General features: G+C 41.2%; 1 protein-coding gene across 4 annotated transcripts in view; it reads right to left on the minus strand.

The window, feature by feature from the left end:
• Window positions 1–7,606, minus strand: part of SYBU (syntabulin) — a 60,468-nt gene extending 52,862 nt beyond the window's left edge. For 3 of the 4 annotated variants that reach the window (XM_067537405.1, XM_067537404.1, XM_067537403.1), the window contains exons 1-2: window positions 4,610–5,216; window positions 4,160–4,370 (exon numbers count right to left, since the gene is read on the minus strand). In XM_067537405.1, coding sequence (XP_067393506.1) covers window positions 4,160–4,370; window positions 4,610–4,687 — 289 coding nt within the window. In that variant the 5' untranslated portion in view covers window positions 4,688–5,216. Of the gene's footprint in view, window positions 1–4,159; window positions 4,371–4,609; window positions 5,217–6,818; window positions 6,880–7,496 lie in introns of those variants that run through there. The other variant, XM_067537406.1, reaches the window with a different exon arrangement.
• Window positions 7,607–26,192: the final 18,586 nt, after the last annotated feature.

Genomic DNA, 26,192 nt, shown 5'->3' on the forward strand with positions numbered 1-26,192 from the left:
CAGGTACTGGATGTACACCAGAGGGATTATACAAGCCTGAAAACTCCACAATTCTTCTAGAAATCTGATATATATGGACTTTCAAATTATTTGTATGTATCTGATTGATTTAATCTTTTAACATTTCTCTTATAGTTTATTTCTTTCTTTTTATAATAAACCTTTAGTTTTATTTACTAAAGGATTGGCTGGCAGGGTGGTATTTTGGGTAAGATCTAAATGTATATTGACCTGGTACTGTGGCTGACCTTTTGGGGTCAGGAGAAACCTTTTTGGTAAAGAGCATAGAGTTTTAAATAACTGATCTCTTTACTGGACCTAATGGCTGATTGGAAGCCAAAGACTGAAATGCAGTAAAGGGGGCTGTGTATATTTTTATTTTGGCTTCTTGATAACCAGTGTGTGGAATCAGAAGCACTGTTTGTGGCTGGTTGGGAAGTCTGACTTCAGTGTCACCTGCCAGTGCTGGGAGAATCTGCTCGCCTTTTACAGCCTGCCCTTACAGCATTTTCAGGTGGTTACCCTAGGCACGGACGTGGTGCCTTAGAAATGTCAAAAATAGGGGATTTTATATGTATATATATATACACCACACACACACAGAAGGATATAGAAAGCTATTATGCAGACTCAAAGAGAGGATTTATATGGTTGGAGCAGCAGCAAATAATTTTGGTTGTAGTGTGTTGGATGGACTTCAAGAATGAGACATGAAAATAAAGGGGTCCAGAAAGGAGGATGTTGCAATAGTCACGGTGAGAGACTGTTGGAGCACAGACAAAGGTTCTGGCACTAGTCAAGAAAGGACCGATTTTGGAGAGATATAAAATAATTTAATTCTAAAATTTTAAAAAACAATTTCAGTGAAATATTCCTTTAGGCAACTCCCACATCCTGTGTACAGTAATTTGTGAGGAAATCGATAAACTCATAAATTAAAAGAGCATAACATGGAACTGTTTAAAACTCATGGAAGGTTAAGGAGGAAGCTTTTTTTCTATTCTTTCTGTTTTTTAAATGATGCCCTTTATTCATTAAATGATAATCTAACAGGTCATTCCACTGAACTCTGAAGTATGCCAGAGATAAGGATGCAATACTATAACCACAGATAGATATTACAAATGTTATTCCTTATCTAGGAAAGTAAACTGTTCCCGCATGTAGTTTTAACTATTTAGGGAAAAAAATACAAAATAATTTGGATCCAATTTTGGAGAGGAAAAATCAAAATGCCCATTAGAAATTATTCTATTCTGGCTTCACTCAGAAAAAATAATTGCATCTTGCTGTTTGGTGATTCTGTGAATGGACCAAAACAAGAAAATTCAGGAACTTATTCCGACATTTTAAGAATCACAAAATACCTGTAATAACTAAGATGTTGTGATTAGCTGGAAATACTAAAAATAAGTTCTATATGAAATATTAAGTCCTTCCCCACAAAAAATCTTCAAAATGAGTACCTGAATATTGTATATCAAGAAGGTGATTTCAGAGCCATTGGCTATTATCTTTGAAAGCTTTTGGCAACAGGGGGAGGTCCCTGAAGACTGGAAAAAAGCAAATATAGTGCCCATCTTCAAAAAAGGGAGGAAAGAGGATCCGGGGAACTATAGACCGGTCAGCCTCACTTCAATCCCTGGAAAAATCATGGAGCAGGTCATTAAGGAATCCATTTTAAGGCACTTGGAAGAGAGGAAGGTGATCAGGAACAGTCAACATGGATTCACCAAGGGAAAGTCATGCCTGACCAACCTGATTGCTTTCTATGATGAGGTGACTGGCTCTGTGGATGTAGGGAAGGCGGTGGATGTGATATACCTTGACTTTAGCAAAGCTTTTGATACTGTCTCTCACAGTATTCTTACTGGCAAGTTAAGGAAGTATGGGTTGGATGAATGGACTATAAAATGGATAGAGAACTGGCTAGAGCATAGGGCTCAACGAGTAGTGATCAATGGCTCCATGTCTAGCTGGCAACTGGTCACAAGCGACGTGCCCCAGGGGTCGGTCCTGGGCCGGTTTTGTTCAACATCTTCATTAATGATCTGGAAGATGGGGTAGATTACACCCTCAGCAAGTTTGTGGATGACACTAAGCTGGGGGGAGTGGTAGATACCTTGGAAGGTAGGGATAGGATACAGAAGGACCTAAACAAACTGGAGGATTGAGCCAAAAGAAATCTAATGAGATTCAACAAAGAAAAGTGCAGAGTCCTCCACTTAGGAAGGAAGAATCCCATGCACAGCTATAGACTGGGGACCGACGAGCTAGGCAGCAGTTCTGCAGAAAAGGACCCGGGGGTGACAGCGGATAAAAAGCTGGATATGAGTCAGCAGTGTGCCCTGGTTGCCAAGAAGGCTAATAGCATATTGGGCTGCATTAGGGGGAGCATTGCCAGCAGGTCACGGGAAGTGATTATTCCCCTCAATTCGGCATTGGTGAGGCCGCATTTAGAGTATTGTGTCCAGTTTTGGGCCCCCCACTACAAAAAGGATGTAGACAAGTTGGAGAGAGTCCAGTGGAGGGCACAAAAATGATTAGGGGGCTGGAGCACAGGACTTATGAGGAGAGGCTAAGGAAACTGGGCTTGTTTAGTCTGCAAAAGAGAAGAATGAGGGGGGATTTGTTAGCAGCCTTTAACTACCTGAAAGAGGGTTCCAGGGAGGATGGGGCTAGGCTGTTCTCAGTGGTGGCAGATGACAGAACAAGGAGCAACGGTCTCAAGTTGCAGTTGGGGGAGTCTAGGTTGGACATTAGGAAAAAGTTTTTCACTAGGAGGGTGGTGAAGCACTGGAATGGGTTACCTAAGGAGGTGGTGGAATCTCCACCTTTACAGGTTTTTTAGCTGAGGCTTGACAAAGCCCTGGCTGGGATGATATAGCTGAGGTTAGTCCTGCTTTGAGCAGGGGGTTGGACTAGATGACCGCCTGAGGTCCCTTCCAACTCTAATATTCTATGATTCTATGATTCTAAGTTAAAAGGAATAGTTCTCGATTCTGCAAAAATGTATGCACATGCATAACTTTACACATTATGAGTACTCCAACAGAATCGATAGGACTATTCAAAATGCATAAAGTTAAGTATGTACATACGTTTTGCAGGACAGGGTCTGAAACTGTGCTAGATTCTATTGCAACTGCATAATATTAAATATTTGGTTTAAAATTTTCCATACCATAAAGGATAATTAGTTATGTATTTTAAACAGTCTCTCAAAAGTCAGTCTTAGCAGAAGACCTATCATGTCCTGCACTTCAAGAGTTATGGTTTATTTCTGCCCTCTGATACATCACTGAGCCATTGCACTTTCCACAAGACCGATGTCCCGTATACTGTATGTGTAGCTAAGTACTTTCCATTAGTCAGTGCAGCATCTTTATATTTCTTTGGCAGAAGGTTGAACTTTCAAACAATGTTAATTTCATTTTAACAATGAAAATTACAGCCAACCTATTTGTTACCTTGCCACATTGGTTTATATTCTACTACTGATCCACACGTGGAACACTACATGAAATTAGTGTGGAGTTCTGTGTTAAAAATAATAATAATAATAATCAGTCACAGTACATGACCCAGGCCTGTAATCTCCTATGGCAACTAGCCCTCCTGTTTTACATATCTAGCTCCATTGGCCTCAGGGTTGTCAACATGTCAGACAAAAACCATAGTTTTAAAGATGCTTTCTTCATCTAAATGTATCTCTAATAAACTGTTCTGTTAAAGATGCCAACTTTATAAGTAATGGATAGGAAAGAAAAGCCTTTAGAATTTGAAATGGAAACATGTGGTGTCACTTAGACATATATTAAAAAAACAGATACTGGATTTCAGTGGAAATCAATTTTTATTTTGTCTGCAAAGCATGCCTAAGGCACCATATGAATAAATAATAAACAAATAGGGCATTAAATGTGCTCACTATCCCCACCAGTGAATATATTAAGCATATAAAGAAAAACAACTGCATGCCAACATATTATCACTCTCCAAACACATTACACACACAGGACCTGATTATCCAATCATTAACACAAACTTCACATACTTTAGTGGAGTTACTCTTAATTTATCCTGGTCTTAAATGAGAGGAAAATCAGGCCATCTCTATTTTTGCACCCCCCCCCCCCCGTGTGCCTGGTGGCGGTACCTGAACAGAAGCTGTTGCTGCTGATAGTCCTTGCTGAGCCTCCGGAAGAGCTGCGGGGGTTGAACTCTCTACTCTCCTCCTCTGAGAAGGGTGACTCAGAGGCTGGGGACACTTTTTGTTGCTGCTGTTGCTGCTGGGACATATGAGGCCGAAGGAGCAGGCGGGGGATGCGGCTGCGGGATATCTCCTTCTCCTGGTGCAGTTTCTGCTCCTACTCAAAAACAAACAAGATGGGCACAAGAAGATATGGTCTACATATGTATCATCTCTTGCTGTATAACCCCCATTCATAACCACCCCTCCCAAAAACCTCAGGAGTAAACTCCCAGCCACAACCTCCCCTCACATGACCCAGGAGTAACCTCCTGCACTGAACTCCCCCACAAATGTCCCAGTGTAATCTCCCCCACAAAACCACCATCATACCAGGAATAACCCACCCCAACTCACATCTGAGCTCCCCTCCTTACACATACAGTGATGGAGGCTCCTGCATGGTGAAGGCTCACGGGTAGATGATGGATGCATTTGCCTCTTCAGAGACAACAGAGGGGGAACATGAAAACAGTTTTCAAGTACATAAAAGGTTGTTACAAGATGGATGGTGAAAAATTATTTTGATTAACTTCTGAGGATAGGACTGGAAGCAAATGGGCTTAAGTTACACCAAGGGAGGTTTAGATTGGACATTAGAAAAAACATCCTAACTGTCAGGGTAGTTAAGCACTGGAATAAATTGCCTAGAGAGGCTGTGGAATCTCTGTCATTGGAGGATTTTTAAGAATAGGTTAGACAAACACCTGTCAGGGATTGTCTAATTATTACTTAATCCTGTCTTGAGTGCAGAGGACTGGACTAGAAGACCTCTTGAGTCCCTTCCAGTCCTACACTTCTGAGATTCTATGACTCAACCCCTTTCACCCAGTGATGGTGACAGTAATTTCCCCTCCTGCTACTGCTGCTTCCTGCGCAGCAGTTGTGGTGAAAGAGTCCCCAAATAAACACCCCCTGTCTGGCCTTTCTGATGGAATCCAGGGCCTAGATATCATCTCTCCTGGGCTACTCCCAACTCAGGACCTCCCAGCCATTTTGTGCCAGCCCCAATCCCGCTCCTCCGAGCTCCCTGCCAACCCCTCCTCCCCAGATCCCTCCCCCCAATATCCTGCCTCAGAGCCCCAAGACTCCTGCCAACCCTGATCTCCCCTCCTCAGAGCCCCTGCCAACCCCAACCCCCAGCCTCAGACCCCACACCAGCCCCAATGCCCCCTCCTCAGACCCCCCAACCCTGCCAGCCCCAGCCCCAACCCCACCCTCAGACCCCCTGGCCTCTGCCAGCCCTGACGGCCCCTCCTCAGACCCCCTACACCTGCCAGTCCTCATACCAACCATGACATGCTGCCAATCTTGATCCCCCTCCCCAGACTCCCCTCCCACCCCTGCCAGTCCCGACCCCACCCTCAGACCCCCTCGCCTCTGAAGCCCTGACCCTCCCCTCTGGCCCCCTGCCAGTCCGGATGCCCCTCCTGCCTCTGCCAGCCCCAACTTCCTGCCTCAGAGCTCCCTATCAACCATGACGTCCTGCCAGCCCTGATCCCCCTCCACAGACCCCCACCCCAATTCCCCCTCTTCAGACCCCCCACCTCTGCCAGCCCTGACCCTGCCTTCAGACCCCCCACTCCTGCCATCCCCGATGCTCCCATCTCAGACCCCCCTGCCAGCCCTGATTCCCCTTTCTCAGAGCCCTCTACCAACCATGATCCCCTGCCAGCCCTGATCCCTCCCTCCACAGACCTCCAGGCTCTGCCAGCCCTGATCCTGCCCTCAGACTCCCCAGCTCTGCCAGCCCCGATTCCCCCTCCTCAGACCCCCTGCCCTTGCCAGGCCTGACCTCACTCTCAGACCCACACCTGCCCATGCCAGCCCTGATTCCCCCTGCCTCAGAGCCTGCTACCATGACACCCTGGCAGTCCCGATGCCCTGTCTTCAGACCCCCTCCTGCCCCTCGCAGCCCCGATGCCCACTCCTTAGACCTCCCTCCCATCCCTGGAAGCCCCAATGCCCCCTCCTCAGATCCCCTCTTGCCCCAGCCAGCGCTGATACCCCTTCTTCAGATCTCCCCACCCCTGCCAGTACCAACCCCCTGCCTCAGATCCCTCTACCAACCATGACCAGCTGCCGGCCCCGATCCCCCCTCCATAGGCCCCCTGCCAGCCTGACCCCGCTCTCAGACTTCCCCACCCCTGCCAGCCCCGATTCCCACTCCTCAAATCCCCCTGCCAGCCCTGAATCCGCCCTCAGACCCCGACTCCCACCCTGCCCGTGCCAGCCCTGATTCCCCCTGCCTCAGAGCCTCCTACCAACCATGACACCCTGCCAGCCCCGCTTCCCGCTCCCCAGACTCCTTCCCGCCCCTGCCAGCCCCGATGCCCCCTCCTATGCCCTCCCGCCCCTGCCAGCCCCGATGCCCCTTCCCCAGATCCCTTCCCGCCCTGCCCCTGCCAGCCCCGATGCCCCCTCCTCAGACCCGCTCTGGCCAGGCCAGCCCAGCCCGGTGCCGGTGCCGCCGCCTCTCCCCCGCACTTGTCCCGCAGGGCCCGACTCCCGAGACTCGCCACCTGCGGCCAAAGGGCTCCGAGGCCGCCCCGCCAGCCCTGCTCACCTTGCTGCCCTCGCGGAGAGGTCCCATCCCGCCTGATTCGGGCGCGACCCGGGGCACCTGGCTGGGAGAGAGCAGACAGGAGACGCGCTGAGCAAAGGCTGCCGCAGGGAGCCGCCGGGGTGCAGAGCCCAGCCCAGCCCAGCCCGCTGCTCCCCCGCCCCGACACGTGGTGCCGCCGCAGCCGCAGCACTGCTAGCGCTGGCAGCCCAGCTCCGCCGCTGCCTGACGGGCTGGCCCGCTCCCTGCTGCCCGGGGCGCTCGGGTGCACCCTGTGGGCAGGGCTCGGTCCCTGCCTTTGCGGCTTCGCCCGTCACCGAGCCCAGGGAGCGACACCCCGGGCTGAGGGGCCGCGGCACTTGGTGGGCCAGATGCAGCCTCCTGCCGGCCCGGCGCCTGGAGACTCTGACCCCCCCGCCGAGCCTGCCCCTGCAGAACTAGCCCGGTGCGACACGGTCCCTGGGCTGGGACGGGAGAGATCAGTGCCGACATTGGCAACGTCTGGTGGGGGGTTGGCAGCAGGCGCCTCTCCCGGCATTAGGTGCGGGGAAGGAAGGCTGGAGTTCGTGACAATTGCCCGTTCCCCCCGTCTGCCGCTGGGAAGGCAGCCAAAGCAGAAGAAAGGGGGGGGGGGAGGAGGGAGTTGCCACTTCATCTTTAATCAACACATTGCAAAGGTACCTAAAATTGTTGTATTCTTTCCCCCAGGCTTCTTGCCAGTTGTCGTAGGCCCTAGCTGCGCTCAGCTGAGTACCAGTGGGACTACTCACTTGAGTAACGTAGGTTTTTCCAGGATCGGTGTTTCAGCCTTATGTTGATCTAAAGGGGGGAGCCTGGGAGCCTCTGCCTAGGGAGCTGTCTGTTTGGGGCAGGTCTGCTTGCAGGATCAGTGCCTTACATTGTAAAATTCTTAGGGAAGAGTTTTGTTTTCATCTGTGCCTAATACAGTGGGACACCAAATCTGACTGGGATTTCTGGGTGCTGCTGTAATATACATATTAAAGAATAGTGGGTGTTTAAAAATAGCTGTTCAGAAATCCCTCTTTTTGTGGATCTCTGGAAACCATAGGAGGTATCAAACTGAAAGATGATGTGCTTCTCAAAACATGCAGGAGCAAACCATGACCAATAGAAGGTGTCAGCTGGTTGTTAAATACACAATCAATTAGATTACTAATTTATTAAACTAATACTGGGATTAGATCCACAGCTTCTCCATTGCTCCAATGTGCTCTGCCAATTGGAATCAAACCAGCTTTCACCTGATATTGCCAACACTCTCAGCCCATCTCTGGAAATCACAGGGGTAAAGTGGTCATTATCTTGAAATCCTTGGATGATAGTTGCTGTATACTTGGAAAATGTTATACAAGTGTATTTATTGGAATATACATTCATAGGCAGCCAGGCAGAAACACACGAGGAAATATCCCAGACATCCTCCTCCTGCAGTGACACCTTAGAGGCCCCATTGAAAATGCAAGACTGCAACTATACACCTAAACCACAGAAATAGATTCACTCCTCCATCCCACTAGAAAATGGTCTCTTCATGTGTGTTTCTCTAGTGAGCTGTACATAGCATGTATGCATAAGCGATCTCCCATATGCACCAGCAAAGCTGTTGCAGCAGTAGAAACAGCAGATGAAGCTGTGCAGCATTGCCATCACCATAGTAACTCAGCTAAGAAAAAGATGATTTAATATTGAATCACAACCTTCTCCATAGCTTTCCATTTGAAGCTGAAATCTGTTGCTTGACATTCTAAGGAACAAGATATACAAAATTAAGTCTTCATGCTGCCTTACGATTCCTAATGTATATCCCCTTTTATCTCTTCCTGGGATATTTTTGCATAAAAATTTCCAGTTTGACATTAAAGTAATGAAACATTCATTAATGTTCAAGCAAACATTTTGTTCCAAACAATCCATATATATGGAAAAAATTCCAAGGACTTAAAGTCACATCTTTGCTTGTTCAAATAATATTCACTGTCCATTAGATGATAATAATAATTTCCAGATCCTCTATTGAATTATTTTGTTTTTTCTCCCTCCTTTGATAATTTTAGCAAGTTCAGTTTGTTTTCCTGGCCAAAGAAACATTTTAAAAGAAATCACTGTGAAAATATTGACATGTTATTGCTACAAATACTACCTTTGATAACTGTAACTGAGATAAGACCAAAAAAACCCTTTATTTTCTGCTTATTTGCATTGTTCATTTGAATGCACTTGGAGTAATAAGCACTTGCTTAACTTTTTGCACAGGCACAAATTTCTGCAGGATTCTGGTCAGTTTCACTATTTCCTCTGTAGTATTTGAAACTGCTTATAACTCTTGTTCATATTTGAATAATTTCAGGTTGTCAATGTGCCTTTAAGGGAAAGGAAAATGGATTTAAATTAGAAAAGAATTAAATTTACATGAGATTTGAAAAGGAGAGCAATTTTTTTTACTGATTTCCTATGCATGTGTTTCCCTTATGTGCTTTGAAACAAAGCATTGATTAGGTTTATTTTGTTTTAGCCCTTGTGTAAGTCCAACAGTAACAGCCCTAGGGCCTGAAGTCTTCTACTTGTCCACTGTTTAGATATAACAAAAGTAATGTAATCTTTCTTACACTGTTCCACCCTGTGTCTGGAGGGACAATTTCTAGGGGAAAAAGAGTAGTATTGCTGCCATGCTTGTTTGATCCTTGGCCTCTTTTAATAGCTTTGTGTTAGTGCTGCAAAATCTAAAGGATTCCCATTCTAAATTAATATATAGTAAGACTTTATCCACAGTAGAAAAATGTAACTGTGTCACTTACCTCTACATTTACTTACACAACTGAAGGGGAGGATATGGTCTTAATTCATTAAAGTTCTATTAGCTAGCAATTATGTGTGTCCTTCTCCATCATGGAACCATGGAACATGTTATATTATTGGCTCCACATATAAGCTATTCAGAAAAACCTCAGCCATGTGCTGGAAACCTTCATGGTGAAGTTCATTTTAAAAAGTTCCCAAATATAGCCCATCTTTCCATCCAATTGCACATTGGTCCTGCACACTTTTTTTCCAAGTATTCCCACTTACTGTTCTAGAATCTAATTCATTTGCCCTTCAACTCTCTGAACTGGGTGTCTAGCACTGGTCAGCAAAATCTCTTTTATGCTGCTTATGCACCAAATTTGCTCTTGGACGAACATCTTTCACTGAGGTCACAGGAGTTTTGTGTGTGTAGCGTAAAGCAGGGTTTGGCCCTGTCATCCTGACAACAAATTATATGAATTCATTAATGAAGCCAGATAGTTGTTGATGCCGTTCCCTGAGTTTTATGAAGCAGCTTTATTTTGCCAGCTTCAGGCTTATGACACTTAACATTTCTTCTTCCACAAATACGACATAGACCATAACATGAAAAAGAGCTACTCAAATAATGCTTAAATTCATTTTTCAAAACTAGGGAAGGGATGGAAATGAAAAGTGTCATGAAAACACAAAATACAAAAGTGATCTTAAAACCAGGAAAAAAACATTTTAGATTATTTATGAATACTAAGAGTAAGTCAATCCTTGTGATCTTATTTATGTGTTTACTAGAAAGTTTGGGGGCCAATATGTAGGTGATAAGCCACAGTGCAAAATATATATTAAATGTAAAATAAAAGGTCATTCATTTACTATTCTAATAACACTATGGGACAGGATGATTTTAAAATGATCCACAAGATCAAAACTTGAAGAAGGAGAAGACTATAAGCACCTCTGTATTAAAAATATTGGAAAGAAAATCTTTTGAATGAAGGTTATAGATGGGAAATAAATGCAAAATGCAATTGGTTAATGTTTCAGTTAAGGGAAACAGAAGATTCTATACACATACACACAATTTTATGAATGATCTTTTATGGTTCCTAGTTTTGAAGATGGAGACCCAGCACTTTTCCTAACCTGCTCTGCAGATATGTTCCACACTATGTATAATCCAGTTCCTTTTCTAATTGACTTTACTAAACAAAAGCAGCAATAAGATGGTAAAGATCAACTCCAATCTTCTCCGTAGGCTTGGCTACTCCTAGAATTCTTCCTTCAAGACTGCACAATCTACAGTCTATATGTAGTTTTCCCAAAAAGCCACTCCCACCTCTTTGTGTCCAGGTTAGATAACAAGTAAGCAGAACCCAATTAACCATTTCCCAGCAGACTCAACATCTACTAAAAGGGTGAGATGTTTCAAGCAAACATTGACAGTCTGTTACACTATGCCTGTGTTCTTTTCTTCAGATAACTACCATGAAGAGGCACTAAAACTAATAGGATAATAAGGATTTTAATATGCATGATATGCTGTCAGGATGAAGTGTTCATTTGGATTTGGTAATTATTGGAAATGTAACCCACAAGGAGTCAGGACCATCATTTTTTATTTTTTCCTTCATCATCCATTTCATTTCTAGATGTTAAGAAGGGAAATGAAAGACACTGTGCCAGATCTTGTAAGTGGAACCACGAGTCTGATTGAAGTCAGTGGAAGTTTTGCATATAAGGTCTGGTCCCGCAAACTCGTGTAAGTAGCTTTATTCACATGACTAGTCCTTAATGAGACTTACTCTCACATGCCTAAGTGTTAACGCGATCAGGCCCAATTTATTAAATATCAAACCTCAAACTTATTTGGAGGAACCTGGAACAATAACTGGCACCATCATTATTTAGGAGGACACAATTTTAATAAAAGGACTTCAGATTTATCTTCTGTCAGAATGAGTCTCTGTACGAGGGGGTGGGAATGGCTCCAAGTCTATTATATATCTGTGAAAAACTAACAAAATAAAACAGTCAACATTTTCTTTCTTTAAAAAAAGTTTTAAAATGCCAATGGGCAAACTAAGTACAATACTATGTAACTAGTAATCACTAACTACCGCAGAGAAGCAGATGGACACTGTAAGGGTTGGGCCCACTTGCTCTTTATGCTCTTGGATGTGGTTGTGGGGACAAGAGTGCAGACGTGCCCAGTGGATACTGCTGGCCAAGAGAATCCAGTCTAACACACATGGGGCACATGTGCAACAAGAGTGCAATCCATGTAGGTAATCACTTGAAGAAGAAAAATATCACATATTTTTGCAAAGCCTTGTAATTTGTTGTAAGAGGAAAACAAAAAATGAAAGGTCAAAATTGGGATTTACTAATCTTGACAGTGTCCTTTTTCATAAAACATCAGCAATAAAAGAATAAAGCGAGAACCATGTTAAAAAGTGCTTTCTTAAAAATATTTTTTAAATCTTGCAGACAGCTTTTTATCTTAATTTTAGTATTAAATTAAGCCCACTGGGATTACTTATGGTAGTAAAGAGAAGAACATGTGTTCTTGGACAAAGACAAATGGGTTTTCACGTACAAATCAATTAATGTAAATATTTCAGTTAATGTGTCTGTGGCTTCAGAATTATAAATCAGTAGCACTAACCAAGAACAAGAATCTTTGCAAAACTCTATCTTATTTATTCCATATATAGTATAATGTTTTTAATTTGGTCATAATTTTATGGCCTGCTCCTACTGAGTTGTATGTGAGGTCAGCCAATATAAGCACAAGATAGTATTATTGTTATCCTAGCCCTGCCTTTCTTCCCTCTTATTTTGTATTATAATCAATTTTCTAGTTAGACCTTTATCCTACAATTGTTTCTGCACAGGCAGACTCAGAGCAGGTCCAAGATCAGAACCTTAAACTGTAAACTCTTTGGAGCAAGGCCACTTTATCTGTTTGTACAATGCCTAGTACAATTCAGCCCTGTTTGGTGCCTTAGAGTGCTACGGTAATATAAAGAATGAATAATAATATTAATAGAAATAAATGCCCAACTCCCATTGATTTAAAATAGGAGCAGAATCATTTGTTTTTGTAATTTTGGATGTAAATTCTTACAGTAATCAAATAGACCACAACAGTCTGCAATAAGTCTCTGGGAGCTTTCAAATCACCACTTCTACCCAATAAAAGTATCAGAAAGATATGGCATTTAAGCATTTTTATTAATATGTTTTGGTTAAGAAAGGTATATCATCTACTTGAGAACATTATTAATGTAAATGAGCTTGATATGAAATGCATTGTTACTATACCCAATTTTTTTCAACACAATAATTATATGTACTGTCTACGTTGGGCACTTACAAGGCACCTATCATTTAACTACCTAGGCACCTACACATTCAAATAATCATAATGTCATGCTTTTTATGCATTTCAGTAATATTGCAGCAAAATTGGTTTGATACATAAGCTTTAATAATTTAAGATTTTTTTTAAAAGGATAACTACTGCATCATTTCCAGTAGAAGATGTATGTTTATAGGCTGATGTCTGACAGTTTAAAGATAAGCACGATTGTTGTGCTGTATATACAGATTTTCATATGTATATCTCTATCTCAGTAATACCTACAATGAGAAAATGAAATTATTAATCATCATTTTATACTTAATTTGATAAACATGAAAAGAAAGAATGCACTGTTTTAATCAATTGTACTTTGTCTCAAAGTTGTTTATATTATTAGTCTGTGATTTTATTTATGTCTATCCTACATACTGTTTAAAACAGACAAAGCAAGTATCAGCATGGGAATATTAACATTTTCCACTAATCTTGGAAGGACAAAGATGTTAAATCCATTGTTTTATATTCTGGTTTATTTAGTTGAAAGTGACAGATCCAGTTCGAGCCATGAACTTGTGTTGTTTATACCAATAAAGAAATACATCAGTTTAATTTAAGTTACTGTTAATACTCAGATACATGTCAGTGAAGTTACATTACTTCCAGAAAAAGGTATTGATCCTGTAGACATGTATTAAGGCAAAATTCCTACTGGCGCCTGCTCAAAGACTGGCTCCAGCAGTGTCTGTGGCATATATCCCACAGGAGTTGCAAAGCTTGTCTATGGCATGTACCCCACAGGACTTGCGTTGGCTCTGTAGTGGCACATGCTTGCACCCAATCCCTTTGCTCATTTTCACATAATCAGACTAAATGGCTCCAAGCAGGGCCCTCACATGGTGATGAAAAGGGTACACTTTACTGGAGGTCCCGGCCCAGGCTGCAGCCCCATGAGGAAAAACATTTTCATGGCTCATGAGATTGTATGTATGTGTGTGGGAGGGGGCCCATGATACAAATTTGTACTGGACCCGAAAAAATTATACTTGGGCCCTGGCTCCAAGCACTTGGGTGCAAGGGGATTGGGAATTATGGATGACACAATCCCCTTGCAACTCTCTCACACACACCCTATAGTAAAAAAAACATTATGGGGACCCAGTTCCGGTTCTCCCTCTTGCTTCCCCACCAAAGGAATCTATTAGAGCTGCATAAAGCAGGGAAAGAAAGGGCCTGGAAATGTTTAGAGCTCCCTCATCTGGGGGCAGCAAGGAAGCTCATTTAAACAAGCTCTGTGCCGCCTTCCTACAGCAGCGCTGCACCACCATGACCAAGGATTGGGCACACGACCTCTTCTCTCCCTCTTGAGCACCAAGTCTACTGGTGCAGCTAGCTTTAGAAAGCATAAAGAATGTATATATCTCTTACTGCAGCATAAAGTTGGTTCACTGGCTTCATTGGCGTAAGTACTGAGTAAGTATTAGAGGATCAGCCTCCCAGTTTGTTAAGGGCTTGTAATATAACTTGATCCTGCATTTTTTAATTGTGCATAACTCCCATAATAGTCAATTGGCCAGATTCTGCTTTAAAGATTTTTACATTGAATTCCCTGTTGAAGCCCAAGGTGAGTTTTGCCGTAGGTGAGGTTTGCAGAATCAGTCATTGGGAAACTATTCTAGATTATGAAGTAGAATTATTTGGGCATACTATACTGTGTCTGCACTGTTTGGCAATGTGAACACCAACAATTTGAAAGCAATAAAAAACACCTCAGTTTCAGAACAAATGTTAGTAATTGTAATTATTTTAAAAATCACTTTTATATAGCATTCCTGATTTCCTCATGTTTTAGTATGTATGTTCAGAGCTCAGTCCTAGCCTTGTGTACTCAAAACTCTCATTGACATCAGCTGGAGTTTCGGGTGGAAAGGGAATACAGATTTGGCCACTTAATGTCAAATAGTAAGTATTCTATTTTTCTGTTGTAAAAGTGTTTTTTTAAATGGACTTAACTTAGTGTCCTTTTTACTGTTCCATTCAACTTTTAATTTCAAATAGATGTTTCTGAAACATGAATTTTTGCGTCTAGCAAGTCAGTTCACTTAACTGGGCTGTATGAAGCGAACAGAAGTTGTGGATATTCAGGGAATGCAGATCAGGCCTTCAATAACATAAAGAGCCCAAATTTACAGGCCTGATCCAAGCAGAATTGCCATTGACTGCAACAGTAGTTTTGCCTGAGGCAAGACTGCATGATTAGGCCCATACTCATTATTAAAATTACAGCTTCGATGTATCAGTACAAGGGGATATTTTTTATTTTTTGAAAATGTTGTGCAATAAAACATATATAAATATAAAACATTATTTTTATATGGTATCAGTGGAGTTAAAAGAAGCATACTTGTAGACCCAAGAGAGAACTTGTGACAAAATGAATTACTAAGTTGCTGAAATCTTATGTAAGCAAATGCCATAAACTGCTCCAGACCAATTATATTAGTTTCACTATAAATGTAAAATCAAATAGCACCCAGAATATGTGTATATTTTCTTCATCAATGCTTTTAAATGTAACATACAGGTGGAAAGTTAGCGGTCATCTAGTTAATAATCATTGGTATTCCATTTATTCCGGTGAATATTTTAGACAAATACTATGTCTTGCAGTAGGAATTTTTAGGTGCTTGATTTTATGACATAGGAAGATTTTATTTGAAATGTAAAACCTGAACTCTGCTACTTATTGTGAACACGTGTCACCCATATAGTTACTTAAACAATTAACTTTCATTGTAGTATAAATGTGAATTAACTCATCTCCCATTGTACAATCTGTCTCACACTCACACAATATATGAGAATTTTTTAAATATTATGGCATACACCATCTGCTACTTTGTGATATTACAATTTACAAAGAAAAAAATAAGCAAAAGATCAACTTTTATTTCACAACCAGTACAGTATAATCTTTATAAAAATGTCAGCAGACCTTTAAGGATGTCTCCAAAAGAATTAAATTATAAAGACAGGTGACAAAAAGTTTATAATTTTTTTTTTTTAATCTAGAAAAATATGTCTCTGCCTCAGAAACTAGGGCTTCTGCTGATCTCTTGCTAAAAGATAGCATGCCTGGTCTGCTTAGCTTACAGAAGGGTAGGTTGACAGCAAGTCTATATGTCTGGCTCAGGGCCTATAGTGCAAATTCTCAGCAGATTCTCAAGTGCTTTTTCAAACATTCTGTTTCTGTAACATGATTTCATCCTCCTGAGAGAGAAGAACCCTTTCTTCAGAATAGCAATTGAAACTGGAAATGACTGGATAATACAAATCATATGATAAAGATAAGGCAATTTATCTTTATAGTTTGATAGTACACGTTGACAAAGTTTTGCCTTGAGAGCCAAGTTATTTTTTTATAGTCTAAAACTTTTGACTAAACCCCATTCTCTGGTCAACTGGGAACTATCAACGTTATTTAATTTTAACAGTATTTCAAATATTGTTAAATAAATATTTCAAGCTCTTTAACCCCATGTTCTTCTAAAGCTTGTTTATTGTCTGGCCAAATGTTTGTGTCCAACAATTTCAAACACTGGAATAAATCTTCTTTATGTAAGTCTCCAATTCTATTTCTTACAGTTTGCCATGTCAGTGTAAGTGAAACCTAAAATTCTTAAGCATGTTACCATCACAGTATAGTCTGATTCCACTGAAAGTTACCGACTTTGGGTCTTTTTCTGCATCAGCTAACAAGTCATTCAGTGCACCATACAAAATTCCATTCTTTATCTCTTTTAGAGTACTATAGAATTTCTCTGGCAGTGATGTGACTTAGAACAAATCAACAATATCTTTCTGAAGAGACAATGCCAGCTTTGAGAGCAGATCAACCATTTCTATTAGTAAATGATGCAGCACAAACTTCAAGCTGGACAAGAGTTCTCAAGTAGCCCAGGAGTTTTGTTTTATAAACAATATTTGTTATTGTCTCACTGACTATGCTTCCAAGATGTGGCACTACCACAGGAAATAATTGAATTAAGGCTGTACTTGCTCTATTTTTGTGCTGTACCCAATGGGTTTCATTTGCTTTTTCAGACTGGGTTATACTTTCCTCCATAATCTCTGCTAAATTTTTTAATCACAAAGATGTTTAGGGCTTTTTTAGTATAAGTTCAGTATTTCAATAACATTAAGACCAATATTTTAAAAAGTATGTTTAGCTGCCAGCTCCATATGGTGATTCAGGCAATGTACTGACATAAGAAATGGTATATAGCCTGCTCGAGGAGGGCAAAGACTTCTTTCCTGATTTCCAGGTAAAGGAGGCCATCTCATACGAAACCAAAAAGTTTATTACTAATTTCTATGCCAAGTGTTAAGAAGACATTAAGAAGAGTGTGCTTCAGGATTTCAGCATTACCATGCTTACCATTGTCTAAGCCCAAGAATTTAACATTTGGCAAACCAGTTTTATCCACGAAAGTAGATATAATTTCTAAGTCCCTACCATTTGAGTTGATAAAGCCATCGATGCATAATAAAAAATAGTGAGCCTGCTCCTTGAAGTTGGCAGTTATCATTTCATGTTTTATGACTTGTCCAATGATATCAGTGAACTCCTTACATCTCATTTTTGTTATGTATGCATGTCCCAAATATAGAGTATATATATTTGGGACATACTCTGTGATGGGCTTCTAGTTTGGCTATATGAAGAACGTTAGTACATGGAATTTCAACTTTTCCCATAGTGTATACAAATATCAAACACTTTAGCAACAGGCTGCCTTTTGCTTGCTTCATTCCCTACAAAACCTCTATTCAGAGGTACTGAGGTATAGTTATCCAAGAGAGCAACGGGAGGGAATTTTTCAAAACGAATAGCTCTTTGCTATTCACTGCAACAATGTTTATTCAGATTATCCTTTTTTTCAGTGATGAGTCACTAATACCATTGACAAAGGCAGCACGATAATTTTTCATTGCTCTAATCTGAACCTCATGTTTTGTACACACAAAGCTGTAAATTCTATCCACAACCACACTATTCCCAGATTCATATTGCAGCCAGTCATAGGCATTATTCACCTCTGCTTCCCATTTTTTTTATCGTTCCCACACAAAGATCCATGCTGTTGCTATCCCCTTTATCCCTGTTCTCTGCTCAGTCAATTCTCTCCCTTCCCCAGATCCTTGTGAATAGGTTTGATCCAGTCTCTTGTTAGGACGAGAAAAGTCTGAAGAATATGAAGTCATATCTGCCAGCAGAAAGTTTTCCCAGTAATTCACCAAAATACTTTAAAATGAAAGAGTCTAACCTCGGTTGGTATCCACCATTATACAACTTCCGTTCTGAAATCAAGGAAATCTGCACCCATTTTTTTCTGTGGAACAAAGAAATCAAAAAACGTCTTGTTCTGTAGCACAGTGTAAAAGTTACATGGGACTCAGGCATGCTGAGCATCTTCTGGAACTCAGACTATAAGATTATCATAAGTGAAATGGGACACAGGCCATTTGTGGTAACTGTTATGACTGGCAATACACTGTGCAGATTGATGGAGACAGTCACAAAGTTTGAGCCAAGAGATACACAAATTGGAATGGCAGAAGAAGAGTGGTGTGTCTTAAGAATGTATTATCTGAGATACTGAGGTGCTATTTGGATGTGCTAAGCTGGGTAGACCACAGTCTTTTGAAGAATGGTGGTGGAATGAGGATGCGCAGAAAAGAGTAAGAAATGAGAGAAGCCAGAGAGGTGATAGTAAATAACCCTTCGGAAGAAGTAGTTGCCGCCTATAGAGCCTCCAAGAGAGCAGCAAAACAAGCAGTCAGAAAGGTGAGAACGTTTTAGATGATCTGTTTAGATGGTCTGTATAATGAGTTGCACAACTGCCCCCAACTTGCCAAGAAGAAAATATACAATGAAAGATTACATTTTATATTATAGTTTTATATTAATTTTATGTTTTATATTATACCAATTAGCAAACCAAGTAGCAATTAGAACACTACTTGCCAATTAGAATACCAATTTAAAAATTAACTACTAACTAGAACACCAATTACTAATGATGATATAAATTGAACAGAAATGTAATGTTGTGATTGACCTGAAACAAAATGTTTTCAGAAATGTCATTTCGTGGGAAATTTCAAAATGTCACCTTTTAATTCTGATTTGGAATGATGGTTTTTGAAATGTTTGAATTTTCCATGGAATGGAAATTCCAAGTTTCAACCACGACTTGTTACTGGTCACACGTGTAAGCCTCCTTGTAAAAGTACTGCATTAGAACTCACTCTTCCATTCCATGCTTACAAATATTGATGCAACCTCTTGCTGACAGAGTGCCATGGCTTCCAGGCACAGTTTGTGCCCAGAAATTTCTGCAATATTTAACATCAGCATAAGATAACAAGCATTTACAACCACAGCTGCAGCACTGATGAACGTGACAGTGCCCGAGGAAGGGAGTGAATGGCTTTTGGGGCAGATTGCATCATTCAGGTGTATGTTATAATAAAAACACAAAATGTAGAGTCAAAGTGTACAATGAAAAGCTGCATGACAGGCTCCTACAGGACACCCTTAAACAATAATCCTCCCTGGTGATTATTTTGTATTGTAAAAGAAAACCACACTATGTGTTATGTTGTTGCCTTGAAATCACAGCTTTTGCAAATAATTTACTAAAATATTTACTTCACTCTGCACTGGCCAAATTCTGATCTGACTTACACTCCATGGAATCTCACTGACTTCCAAAAATGTTAGTCAAACAGAATTTGACTGAGTATCCAATTCAAGGCCAGACCATCTTCCCCATTGGGAAAAACCAGCAGGAGAGGACCTAGAGGGAAGGAAGATTTCCCCTAGATCATACCATCAGGGGGAAGAGTTGCTCCTTCTCTGTGAAGATTGAGTGGATGATTCTAATTCCCAGAACCTGTAGATTTCAAGGAATCTATTAGATGTGTAGGACTCTGTGTAGGGGCCCAGTGCCTTCATGCTTTCTTCAGGTCCCCTTCCTCTAACACTTCTGCCACCAAAACCTGCCCTCAGGGGGGAGACTCATGATGTGGCATCTAGAGCAGGGGTTCTCAACCGGTGGTACGCGTACCACTGGTGGTACGCGGAGGACGGCTTGGTGGTACGCGAGGTGTACCCTGCCGCCGCCGCCGATTTCCCCCCCGCCGCCGCCGAACCCCCCTTCCCCGCTGAAGACGCTTGCAATACTGGCCGTATTTTCCCTCTTCCGCCGAATATGCGTTTTATACTGCTCCGAATTCCCCCCCAACTCCCTCCTGCTGCCGCCGAAATTCCTTCCCGCTGCAGGGTTTAGGCGGCGGGTGTCAGTTCCTACAGGCAACCCGGCCGGCTCCGCATGTCCCAGTGGTATAATTTCTGCTGCCGAAATTTGTGCAACGGCGGGCAAGATTCGGTGGAGAGTACTGTTCCCCCCTTTTTTTCCTCGAGAACTACTCGGGTCAGGACCAGTGGTACTTGACCTGATCCGACTGGTACTTGGGGAAAAAAGGTTGAGAGCCGCTGATCTAGAGGTTCCAGGACTGAAGATTTTCAAAGTGAACTTGGATCTCTCAGGACCTCTGAGCAGGAGGGGGACTACTGACAGATCACACTTGTAACAGCCTTAAGCCCTGGAAAGTGTGGAGAATGGGAAACTGATGAGTATCGAGTTAAGAGGATATTTTATTCCTCCTGTCATAATATTCTCTACACAGTTGTTCACGTAAATGGTTATCTGCCTATATGTTCCCCTTAGCAGAATGCCACACAATCTGTCCCATTTTTAATCCTATTATTTTTATAGTTGCGCATGATTATCTGAGATCAGGCGGGGAATCATAAATATCTACTAAAAGTAGTAAAAACATAGAAACATGAGAAGTAAGCATAGCATAACAAACATAACAAAGTAAGTCTATGAATGCTTTCATATACTTGAGGCTCCAAATGATTATTCCAGCAATATTCTAATTTGATGTGTAAAATGTATCACCATCTTTCAGAAGACATTGATATATGACTTCTAGGCTTACAAGTGTTAACATATGAATTCTGCATAGAAGATATTTACTAAGGAAGGCCAACAACATTCATTGTCCACCCACATTTTGGGGCTTTGGTAATGGGATCAGAGATTGGTAATGGGATATAGACAGAGGCTTCATCTTCTAGGTCACAGATTCAAATCAAAGTCTAGATTAGTGGTAAATGCAAACTGTCACTATTCAGTCTGGTTCCTAAAGGAAAGGTGATCACATTTAAAAAAATTATCACAGTTGGCAGTGACAACAGAGAATGGGCAGAAGGCTCAGAAGGTCAATTCTATAGGACTGGCTTAAGGACACTAGAGGGCAACGTGTGAAGACTGTAATGCTGCTGCCCTTGTTATTAGTTTGTTTATAGTAGACCCAAAGACCCCAAACAGGATGAGGGTCCCATGGTACTAGGTGCTGTGCATCACGTAATTAGCAACAGTCACCCTCCTAAAGAACTTAGTCAGTTGTTCCTGTTTTCTGCATAAATACAGGACTTAAATCTGGTACCTTCCATGAGAAGTGAGTTCATTTTAAAAAGTAAAAGCATAAAGGAAATCATCTATATTTGTATTCTAGTCCTAACAATTTTGATCAAACTCCTATAATACAAAGATTTGTTCTTTAAAATAACCTTTATACGTGCATACTGTGGCGGGTTGGGCCTATTCCACCTGTGAATCCTGCGCTTTTCCAGCCACACTGGTAGTGCGGTTGGGAGAGGTGTGGGGGGAGCCCAGTCCTGCCCTATACCTCAGGCCCCTATCCAGGGACCCTTCTAAGAGCGATCTCACACCGCTTAGTCCCTGAGACCGACTACCTTCCCTGGGTCGCCTGTCCGTGGCCTCACCGCTTGCAGCCCACTCCCTGGTACCAGTGCGAAGGGTTGTTCTGCCTTCCCTGGCTGGAACCTCTCTGTCTCTGGTATGGTGGCAGCACCAGATGATAGTCCCAAGCTCTGCAGTTTGGTGTGGTGTGGTGTGGTGTGGCTCCAGCTGGCAACTACCTTTCAGCTACCTGGGCCTGCCTGAAATGGAGGCTTTTAACTGCTGCGGCAGTTTCCTTGATAGGCCCCAGGTGGCCTAATTGGCCCAATTGCCTTGAAATAGCCCCAGCTGGATTACCCAGGGAATAGGGCTTTATGGAGCCTGGGGCTAATATAAATGTAAATGTCTTCCAGCACCATTCCATAGCTGTCCTGTCTGGCCCTGTCACAATACATGTAAAGCAACTCTGCAGACTTATCTAACATGGGAAAATATTATCTTTGCATAGAATTGCATGTGGTTGCATCTTGAAAAGTATAGAAACTTTAAGTCATTTGCTCATATAGAATCATAAAATCATAGAATGATAGAGGATTAGGGCTTGAAGGGACCTCAGGAGGTCATCTAGTCCAATCCACTGCTCAAAGCAGGACCAACCCCAACTAAATCATCACAGCCAGGGCTTTGTCAAGCTGGGCCTTAAAAACCTTTAAGAATGGAGATTCCACCATCTCCCTAGGTAACCCATTCCAGTGCTTCACCACCCTCCTAGTGAAAAATGTTTTCCTAATATCCAACCTAGACCTCCCCCACTGCAACTTGAGACCATTACTTCTAGTTCTGTCATCTACCACTGAGAACAGCCCAGCTCCATCCTCCCTGGAACCCCCTTTCAGGTAGTTAAAGGTTGCTATCAAATCCCCCCTCATCCTTCTCTTCCACAGACTAAACAAGTCTAGTTCTCTCAGCCAGTCTTCATAAGTCATGATCTCCAGCCCCCTAATAATTTTCATTGACTTCTACTGGACTCTTTCCAATTTGTCCACATCCTTGCTGTACTGGGGGTCCAAAAACTGGACACAGTACTCCAAATGAGGCCTCACCAATGCCGAATAGAGGGGAATAATCACTTCCCTTGATCATATTAATTAAATGTGTAAGAATAGGCAGAAACAGTATTGGAGTGGTGAGACTATGTGAAAAGATAAGATAATATAAAAATGGGACAATTTTAACTGCTTGGTTTAGTTTGCATTTCGAAATGAGTAGTATAGTCCATGTAATCATGTTGCAGAGTACTTCTTTAATACCCTCTGGTGGCTGCCTAAAGAGTGGCATTACTGTCTAAAAGGATGTCTTGGTAACAGGGTTGATGGTGAAAGAGAGCTCCTGAATTTTGTACAGAGGTAATGGTACAAGAAGGCCAGAAATGGAGACCAAGACTGAAGAAAATGGGGCATTAAAATAAAAAGAAAACTGATACACTCAATCTCTCTCTGTCTTAGGGTGTTAAGCATCCTTTTGACATAAAATCTTGTTCATAAGATGATGCCCATGAAATGCAAAAACACAATCTTTATTTATAGCAGTTTAAAACGTGTTTGTGACTAACCACTTGCAGTATTTTAAGGTTCCATAATTATTGTTTTCACGTGAGGAGGGAAATCTGGTGGACTTTGGACAGGCCCACCTCTCTCTTCCCTCCCAGCTGCATCGCTGCAGTCTCACATCACTAGCCACAAGTTGTTCTCCAAGGGAGGAAGGAAAGGGAGCCTAACATACAACAGGTTTTGTGTTGCAATGTCTTGTAGCGGAGTAATGACAGAACAAAAGTGTGTACTGCAAAAATCAGTCCTGTGCCTAATATGAATAATTTCTAGCAAATATGCACAAGAGAGCATATGAGCCCTTTTTATTTAGGTTAGAACGGACTTCATTTACACATGTGTGCTCTTAACTGTGTCAGGTCTTTCGTTTGTTTTATTTGGTTCACATGAATACAGAAATTTTCAAAGCAAAATGTAAAACTCCTGAAATTAGGGCATTTTGTGAAAATGCTGACAGACCTTTTTTGTAATAGCATGGGTAATGCCAAAATAATGAAAGCGAGATAATTTTTATTATTTTAGTAAATGGCACATAAGTATATTTTACTGTATATGTAAATGTATGTTCTAAGGAATTATAAAGAATCAGTGAATAGGTCCAACCTCAATACAGTCAATATTTAAATAATCATTAGGCGCTTCTAAATACTGTCAAACTGTTATAGCATTATAGATGGATTTTCAGACTCCTTGACAGTCCTTTTCTAAAGTTCTAATATAAAAAATGAGCTAAATGTAAGTCTATTTTTTTTATTAATTTACAGGAGTTTTACTAGCTTTGAGTAAAAAACATTTAACTCCATTAAAATTCTGGTCTAAGTAGCAGAACATATGGAAAAGAAAAACATTCTGCATGTCAAAAAATGCTTTTGCAACTTAAATTGTTAATTGGATAAATCAAGCTGTTGCATGCTAAGCTTTCATGTATCCATATACTCAAATATAAAAGCTCAGTAAATAACCTTAGAGGAAACAGCAAACATATTAAAATAGCAGATCTTGCTTGATCCGGTATTGACAAAGTATTATAGCAATCATAAATTAAATACTGTGTTATACAGATTATCATAACATCACTTGAAGCTAATAATACTTTTCACTTATGATGTCATTCTTCCAAAGATCTCAAAGAATATTGCTTATATTAATTTAGTCTAATAGCACCCCAGGAAGCAGGTAAATATTATGATATTCATTTTACAAATGAGTAACCTGAGTCACAGAGACTGAAATTAAATGATTTGCCCAAGGTCACACGGTGAGTCAGTGGCAGAGTGAGGAATAGAAACCAGGCACCTGATAGGTTGTTCTTGTATGTTCTGTTTCCACTGTCCCACCAGCATAATAGGGCCACAAAGCCAGGAAAAGCAGTCACCAGGAATTTTCACCTGGCATAAGGGAAATTCTTTGATAGTATAAAGCTAGTATTAATTCTGACATGCACCTTCCTATCCCCCTGGTTAGGAAGTGCTCCCAGAAAAATGGGGCATCAGTGAAGTGTGTCTGCATGTTGGCTATTCCTGGCTGCTGGAATGTCCCTGTGAAGTTGGATGCAATTTAGAGCAACCCTGAGCCTACTCTAACTTGCACTGGGTGATGTTTAATAATTAGGCTGACAAATTTATCCCAATTTATAAACTCAACTAAAAAAAGTATATAGAAATTAATAAAATGTCAAAATAACCTATAGTAACAAAAGATAATAAGTACAAAAAAGACAGAAAAACTAAATTAATTCAAACAAAAAGGCCTAGTAATATAACTCAAAACCTTTGTTAAAATCATGATTAGTAAACAAAAAAATGTAAATCCAGCAATTAATACACCTAAATTAGTGTGTCAAATATTAAGTCTAATCAGGAGACAAAATAATGAGGGGGAGGGCTATTCCACCCATTGGTTCCTTTTTAAGTTTTTTAAGAAAGAGACTTTGGGGAAAAAAGATGACAAAACTAATGGTGGCTACTGGAGGGAGTTTCACCATCATGACTTCCAAACCCATCATCTCCTGGGACCCTGAATCTTCTTCATCCTAATCTTGAAAAAAATCCTGACCAGACCTGGCCAGAGAGAGGGACCCAGATGACATCCTCTCCTCTGTGAGCTCCAGCTGAATCTCAAACACCACCTGGGATAAAACTGGATCAGACTTTAAATACAACAGCAACACCAGCTCCAGCCCATCTCAGCTAATTTCTTCTATTTTTCCCCAAAGACTTTTATTACCACCCTTGATACCATGTAAGAAACTCTCAAACAAGGGACTTTTACCTTCTAAAAACTCTCTCCAGCTAAATGGAAAGGGAACAATGGATGTTGTCAAAATGAAAGCCTTACTTAATACCTTACATTTCAAATGCTTTCAGTGTTTTTCCTTCTTTTCTTGATCTTTAATAAAAGTTTAAAAATGTTTAGTATTGTATTTGCCATAGTACTAAACAGGCTGAAGTCTCTATATACCAAACCCCCAACCTTTTAAAAACTGTTTAATGTTAAATAGTGACTGGATTATGTTAACATCTTTAACATGTTGACTGGATCTAAATTAATCAACAGTGCTCAGTTGGCCCTAGACAGAGCAGAGGAAGTGTAAAGGTGGTTTAAAGCCATCTTTACTTTTTTTCCTCCCTGTTCCTGTATGGTGTGGAGCTCAGCCAGAATGGAGAATCAGGCCCCCAAAATTGCAGTTCTCATTCTCCTGCTCTAATTTAAAACCAGTGGTATTAAAACTTGCTGCTGCAGAAAGTTCTAAAGCCAAATATTTAAG

The sequence above is a fragment of the Emydura macquarii genome, unplaced genomic scaffold (genome assembly GCF_026122565.2).
Source record: "Emydura macquarii macquarii isolate MOO-44397 ecotype Brisbane River unplaced genomic scaffold, CSIRO-AGI_Emac_v2 contig_383, whole genome shotgun sequence".
NCBI classification, from domain to species: domain Eukaryota; kingdom Metazoa; phylum Chordata; order Testudines; family Chelidae; genus Emydura; species Emydura macquarii.